General features: G+C 46.5%; 1 protein-coding gene across 1 annotated transcript in view; it reads left to right on the top strand.

Annotated features, from left to right (window-relative positions):
• The window catches only part of LOC107669703 (PR domain zinc finger protein 5-like), a 96,911-nt gene that overhangs the window by 43,762 nt on the left and 45,211 nt on the right, over positions 1–7,938 (top strand). Inside the window, exon 12 of the mRNA XM_016462055.1 lies at positions 726–886. Coding sequence (XP_016317541.1) covers positions 726–886 — 161 coding nt within the window. The remainder of the gene's footprint in view (positions 1–725; positions 887–7,938) is intronic.

The raw sequence follows: 7,938 nt of genomic DNA, 5'->3' as shown, positions 1-7,938 counted from the left end.
TGAAGTGTTCTGGAACAGTGTTGTAAATACAACTTAACCACTGATTTCTAGTCGTGTCCATTTTTGGAAGACCAAACAAAGTAGTTTCACTTTCACAACAAAACACAGCGTCACACACGGCGGGCTAGCGTGAGCGGCGGCCGGGGGCTAGTGTCAGGAACGGCCGGAGGGCTAGAGTGAGCAGAGGCAGCGGGTCTTTGCAACTTTACAGATCTTCTTTATGCACCAAGAGCTTGTAACACTCCAAAGAGAAAGGAAAAATTTAAATCGCATCATATGACCCCTTTAAATTTTTTTGGTGTACGATTTTGTGGGATTTGAAGAAGAGCAACAGACTCCCATCTTCTGAAAAGAATAGTGACCTCCTCTGAGAGACAAACATTTAACCGTTTTTTTTTCTACCTGATCTTTTATCATTCCTCTTTAAACCTCTCCATCTTCCAAAACAACAGGAAATAGAGGGTTGACATCCTTTTCTTCTAAAGCAAAACGTGGCTCATAAAAGGATAATGGGACAATTTTTGACTCTCAGGGCAGCAAAGTGGCTTCGGACACAAAACGAGTCCCTGTTAAGCTGCGCTTTTAAATGTGGAACAATGGCTGTGAACATTTTTCTAGAGTTTGGCGTCGCACAGGGAGTCCAGGTGTGACGTTAGAATGGGATGCTTGAATCACTGTTGCGCTGTGACTGCAATCATATGGCTTTTCTGCTCTTCTCCGTCCAGGTGAGAGAACGTTTAAGTGCGACCAGTGTGACGCCACCTTCAAGCGCAAGGACACACTCAACGTGCACATTCAGGTCGTACACGATGGCCACAAGAAGTACAAGTGTGACCTGTGTGAGAAGGCCTTCGTCACGCCATCTGTGCTCAAGAGCCACAAGAAGGTGAGTTCAGAATCAGAGACGTTTGGTACTGAAGTACAGTATAATCCAATATCTCATCAGTGTCAAAACACTTTTCATATCTATATCATAATCTGACCCACACAGAATCTGACACAGATCTCTGCAGAAACAATTTGAAACTCTATTCATAGTTCTACATATGCCCTGCCCTGTTATTCAATCTTTTTTGGCTAATTCGACAATGCTGTCCTTTACCAATGAGAGTGTAAATGTGTGGTCACATTTATGTTGTTTGATGAATTTTCGCAGTCATTTCAATATGAATACTTGCGTGAGGGCAGAAGATTTCCACACACAGATTTTGCAACGGGTTCAATATAGAAAGCTGCTTGGTTTGTAAGTGACTTCTGTTTGAGTTGTGCTTCATATATCGTTACATTATTGACAGTAGACAATGATACTTTTTTGCCTACGGAATTTAAACAAAACTGCACCTAAATACTATCAGCTCTGTGCCACATTTTAAAACATTTAAATAATTTCCACTGAGTTCCAGATATTCCCCTCAAATCAGTCTGGAGATTCCATTTTATTTATTTTATTTTAAAATTCTGATTGGTTAATAATGATATCCTGTCTTCAAAGACCACCTATTTATAACATAGCTGAGCTAGTTTTACATATCTTTTTAATCGCTCTGCGCTGATTTTTCACATAATACAATAACTCAAAATGTTATAATTGATTTATTTTGCAAGTAGCTATGTAATAAGCATAATGTACAATCAGTCAGTCAATATCACAAAAAGAGCAGAGCAATCAAGACTCCTCCACTTAAATATTGGGGTGAAAAATTACATTTTATGAGATTCGCCTCCTTTTTTTAACAATTACAATTTCAATATAAAAAAGCAGTTATGTTCTTTTCTAATGTAAGGACCTTTATTTCGAAGTTGAAAAACCTTTATTTATTTTTCAGCCGAAGTTAGCTCGCATATAATCCAGCACAGTAATGTTTCCAATATGTGTTTTCTCACACACGGTGAAACTGAATTCCATAATCATCTTATATCCTGCACATTGTATAACCAGCATTCCCTCCAATCATAACGGAGCACAGCTCGATTATGATTTATAGCCCCATCTACACAGAGGATGATTGTATTCACATACCATCAACTTCATATTCAATTTCATCTCAGATTCATACTTCAGTTAAAGCACTTAATATGAACAGCAGCACAGTGACACCAAACTCCTATATAGGTTTAAAGCCGTGTGTGTGATTACAGTTGAGATAGCATGGGCTGAATTTGACATTGTGTTATCTAATTTCAGACAGGACTGAAATGTGACCTGCTGCTGGCTCAAGAGTACAGAAGCTTTATCATATTCAATTACTTTCTGACAGAATGAGGATAATAGAGGCCCAGCTGCATGTCAGATACACCATCACTGATATTATACTCTTAAACAGTAGTTATTGTGATCATGAAATCAAAATCGACCCTATTTTGAATGAATGTCCCTTATTGTGCACAATTCATCAGTGAACATTATTCCAAGGGAAAAAAAAGAGTTTTCAACTTCAGAAAGCGGCTTTCAAAGAACTTGAATGACATATGTTTATGAATTTCTACATATGCTCCACCCTTTGTGTGCTTGTTTATTAAAGTAAACAAAAATGAAAATTAGCTGACAATTTACTCACCCTCAGGCCATCTAAAATGTAGATGAGTTTGTTTCTTCATCAGATTTGGAGAAATGTAGCATTGCATCAGTGTCTCACCAATGGATGCTCTGCAGTGAATGGGTGCCGTCAGAATGAGTCCAAACAGCTGATAAAAACATCACAATAATCCACAAGTAATCCACACCGCTCCAGTCCATCAGTTAACGACTTGAGAAGTAAAACAAAACAGTGTTTGTAATCTATTGTTAAGATGTTTATAACTTCAAACCATTGCTTCCAGATAAAATACAAGTCCTCTATCCAGAATAATGCTTTCTCCAGTGAAAAAAGTCCATCACCTAAGGCTGTAAAGGTGTGATCACATTTACCATCGTTTGGGGAATTTTCGCAGATCTAGCCAATCTAGCCATTTTAATAGGACTCCACACAATACAGAATGTTGTGTGAGGGCAAAAGATTTCCACATGCAGATTTTGCAGCGGGTTCAAGCTGCTTTATTTGAAAGTGACCTCTGCGAGTACGATTCATCAGTGCACACTGTTCTAAAGACAAAATATCAGTTTTCATAATCTTTCAAACAAACGTAACCGCATTCTTGCCATAGGTAAGGACTTTCGTACGAGCATAACCAAGAGGAAGTGATGGAGGTGAGGAAGTGGAGATGGGAGGGGAGAGATAAGAGGCGGGAAAGGAAGTGAGAGGGAAAAGGGAGGAAAAGAGGAAGAAGATAAAGAGATGGAGAAAATAGCAGGAGGTGGAGGAGCTGGTGCAGCTATTCCCTCCAGCGCTCAAAGATAAGCCCTGTTTACATCAGCTTTATGGGAATACAGCCCACAAATGATATGATTCATGTTTTCCTTAAACTTTAACAATAGCGCTCGTTTCAACGCTATAAATAAAGATCAGCATGAGAATGTACATGCTCAGCGTGATGGAACCCAAATATGAAAATTATCTCATTTTACATGGGTCATACCAGTTTAGAATGTCATTTATTGTCATTTTAAACTACTTTGACTTTATTAAAAATAATAATAATAATAATAATAAATCACATGCTCACAGGTCTTCACATGGTCTACACACAACATTTATAGTGGCCACGGCTGTTAAATTAAATAGGAAAAAAGAGAAAAACACCAAAAAAGTGACTCGTGTACTCATTTATTTCAGTCTTCTAAAGTCATATGGCAGCTTTGCATGAGAAAAAAAAAAAATGTAAGTAAGAGTCATAATACCATAATACCATCAGTCGTGGTATTGAGGGTGGAAGAGAGTGCTGGTCATTCGACTCCCCCCACCGACAATTCCTGCCAGACCTAAGACTCGAACCCGCAACCTTTGGGTTTCAAGTCCGATTCTCTAAACATTAGGCCACAACTGCCCTGCCCTGAGTGGAATAATACCGACGTAATACAGCCTCAAATTAGAAATTTGATCGCATATCTGCTGCCACTGCCAGACAAAAAAAAACGATGATAGCTGTGGTTAAACGCGATAAAACGAGCAGACTGGACAGAAAGGATCGTCAAAAATGCTCGCGTTTGCAGCACACACTTCTTATCAGAAAAGGTTCAATAATGTATTGTCTTTTGTTGTTATGGGCGCGTCTACAGATTCCTTGCCATTTGTCTACGTTTCTTGCATCTCACGACTATGATGTGTATGAAATATTGTCTGTGTGCATGTGTGTAAAACAACAAACTGACGATTTATATATAATCATTTGTAATTGTATATACTGTCATGGGGTCTGTTCGGGCTTTGGTTGCACCAGGGTAGGTTGCACTAGGGTGACTGAACTGCCGGAATCCAACAAGGCCTGCACTGGTTTCCCCTCTAGCTTTACCATCCGGCTGGGGCCTGGGGAAAGTCCGTCCTGATGCAGGAAACACCCCGCCATCCAGGCCCGGGCCGTCGGGGCCGGGGGTTCCGTGGGCATTGGCTCATCCGCAAAGTCGGGGACCGCCGGTCTGCTGCCTGGTCGCGGTGCACCTTCGAGCGGACGCCGCTCCATCACCCTGCGGGGCGCCAGGCCTGCTCTCTCCCCTGCCTCGCGGGCGTTCGTTGCCGCCGCCAGCTCGACCGCCTCTACCAGGCTGTGGATGTCCTGGGGATTTCGCATACTGACCGGGCGCCTCAGCGGGTGGGGCAGCGCCCGTAGCAGCCGATCGATGAGGACTTTCTCCACTACCTGGTCAGCGGTAGGGGACCCCGCGAGAAGCCACAGGTGAGCCAATCGGGCCAGTTGCGCAGCTTGCGCTCTCACTGGCTGCCGTTCATCATAGGTCCATTGATAGAACTGTTGCGCCGCCCCCATGGGCGATAGGCCCACCCGGGCTAGGATTTCGGCTTTGAGCTCGTCATACTGTTCATTCCGGGGTGCCCTCAGGGCATAATAGGCCCGCTGCGCTTCTCCGGTGAGGAAGGGGGCGATGATGCGAGCCCACTCTTCCGGGACCCACCCCTCCCGGGCCGCGATAACCTCAAATGTGTGGAGGTAAGCCTCGATGTCGTCGTTCTCGGTCAACCGGACGAGGTATTGGTGCACTTTGACCGGCGCTTCCGGGAGGGGAATGCGCCCCGCCACGCTGGCCTGCAGCTGTTCCACGACCCGGTCAGTATACTCCTGCCGGGCTGCCAGTCGCTTGGTAAACTGCTGCTGGCGGGCCGAGAGCTCCGTTAGGCGGCGGATGACCTCTTCCCTATGTCAGAGGGAAGAGAGTGGTTTCTCCCGAAAGAAGCACAGAGATCGTTATAGCAACCTGGCGGTACCAGTCTGTCTCATTCACCTGTAATGCCTGCATTCTCCACCATATGTCGCGGGGTGAATGAGAACACAGACTCGGTACTGATAGAAAGACCCCCGGAGTGTGATTTATTGCCCACACACTGATCACACGTGCTCGGAGGAATGGAGAACACAGACTCGGTACTGATCGAAAGAGCCCCGGAGGGTGATTTATTGCCCACACACTGATCACACGTGCTCGGATGAATGGTGCTCGGTGCCCGTCTCAGCGTGGTGCTCGTGGGGTGAAGTGCTGTGGTGCAGATCCCTCTCCCAGGGTGCCTTCGGAGTCTGTGAACAAGGAGAAACAAACATTAATGTCGCCTTAATGTCGCCTGAAGCTCCGGGGTGCCTTCCCCCTGGTGTCTCTTCTCCTGGCTTTTATGGCCAGTGGGAACGAGCTCCAGGTGCGCCACTCATCACGCACGGGTGTTGTGCTTCTGTGATCAGTGTGGCAGCGGCGTTTCCAGGGTGACGCTGATCTGGACTCGGGATACTCGCCACATTCCCCCCCCCAGGCGTCGCCCTGGTCCTGTGGGGAAACACACAACTCGTTGTGGGGGTATTACGGGGGGGGGATTTTAGGTTACCTGCCAGACCTGCCCAACCGGACCAGCCCCGGGAGAGACCGTCCGCATTCCCGTGATCGGCCCCGGCCCGATGTTGTACCTGGAAGCAGAAGTCCTGGAGTGCGAGGAACCACCGCGTCACCCGGGCGTTCGTGTCCTTCGCCCTGGACATCCACTGTAGGGGCGCATGGTCGGTGACGAGGGTGAACCGGCAGCCCCAAAGGTAGTATTTCAACTCCAGGACTGCCCACTTTATGGCCAGGGCCTCTTTCTCCAGGGTGGCGTACCTGGTCTCCGCGGGGGAGAGTTTCCGGCTGATGTAGACTATGGGGTGTTCCTCTCCATCCCGGAGCACCTCATAGTAACAATCCTGTCAGATCGTCCATCCTTTGAGTGAGAGTGTAAAGTTACAGGTCAGCCGATCTGGTTTCGTGGTTAAAGGTAACCTTTTTCGACATGTTTCCGTGTTGTCGATGCTCAGCAAAAGCATGGACGCGATGTTGTCTGGGGGTTACTTATATGGTAGTTAAATAACCCTTAGACCTCAGTAATCGTGAAAAAAGCCAGGAAATTTCAGTTTTGACAATATGGGACCTTTAACCACTGATTATTTGCAGCCTCACCTTTTGGAAGTGAAAATAAAATGAATTTACTTTCACGGCGTAGGACACAGGATCTTCTCGACCACATGAACAAGCTACAGTGTTTGAGGACGGGTCAAGTTGTTTGCGGCCGGCCAACGTAGAGGAGAGGCAGGCTTTATGCAAATGTGTTACCCTGTGATGTGTATCCATCACGGAAGTAAGATTCGAATTACTGACGACTCGTTTAGGCTGTTCAGAGTCGATTCTTTCTTTATGGGAGACAATAACTTTATTTATCTTGCACTGTCGGCTTTACTGTCTGTCGACTGAATTGTTTGGAATGTTTCACATCAGTTCACATCAGTTCAATTTAAATTACATCTGTTTAGATCTCTCAGAGTTCTAGAGACTTATATCAGTCCAGTAAAAACTCTAGAGATCGTCTCTGTTACGTATGTAACCCTCGTTCCCTGAAGGAGGGAACGGAGACGTCACATCGTGACCGACGAATTGGGATCTCGCTTCGAGAGACCAATCTACTTCGAGTGTAGACTAAACAAGCCAATGAACATTGGCATGCGATGATTGCATCCAGCTGCCGCTGATCACAGCGTGAGCATAAAAAGGTAGCAGGTGCAATGCATACCAGGTTTTTGCTGAGGAGCCGAGCCGGTGACCCGGCCGCTCAGCGGTGGTATAGCAGCCGTGGCGACGGTACGTGACATCTCTGTTCCCTCCTTCAGGGAACGAGGGTTACATACGTTACCGAGACGTTCTCTTTCAGTCGGTCACTACGAGTCATGTCGTGGCAGATGAATTGGGATCCCTACCAAAGCGCCATGGATGCTGCCCCTTCCAGTGTCCTGTACGAGCCTCCTACGACCCTTTTTGGTGTAGGCCGGGGCTCGCAACAAGAAGACCAGTCACCGTTGTCGTAGCACTACCCACTCAGTGAGATTCGATAACACTGAGAAAACGTACCCGTTCCACTTGGAACAGGAACGTTGCGGAAGCCCCATCCTTCCCGAAGGAGGTTTCGGATGCACTTACACATATGAACAACCGTTTAGGTGCATATGGAAGATTAGAGATGATTGTAACCCTCTTGGAAAGTCTGCCGGGGAAACACGGGCTCTGAGACTATACCGTGGACTTTACACATATGGGATCCACTTAGGTCTCTACATATGGAACCCAGCCCTCTACCGGTTCTCAAGGATGCAGTGAGAGAGGGCCTGGCTCCGGACGTTCCGCCATGTCTGGCTGCCGAGGGCATGGAGGTGCTCGACAGGGCCTACAGTACGGACACTCTGGAGCAGTTTTAGCAAGCTGACACTAACCGGGGCCTCTCAGTGCCTCTACCCGTTTGAGGTGAGAACACAGGAGGATACCGGCTCCACACGAAGGCTATAGAATCTAGCAAACGGGTTGGGGGCCGCCCAGCCCACAGCTCT

This window comes from Sinocyclocheilus anshuiensis, unplaced genomic scaffold (assembly GCF_001515605.1).
Source record: "Sinocyclocheilus anshuiensis isolate Anshui unplaced genomic scaffold, SAMN03320099.WGS_v1.1 scaffold416, whole genome shotgun sequence".
NCBI lineage: Eukaryota > Metazoa > Chordata > Actinopteri > Cypriniformes > Cyprinidae > Sinocyclocheilus > Sinocyclocheilus anshuiensis.
Note: the sequence above shows the minus strand (reverse complement) of the source record. Positions and strands in the feature narration are given on the sequence as shown.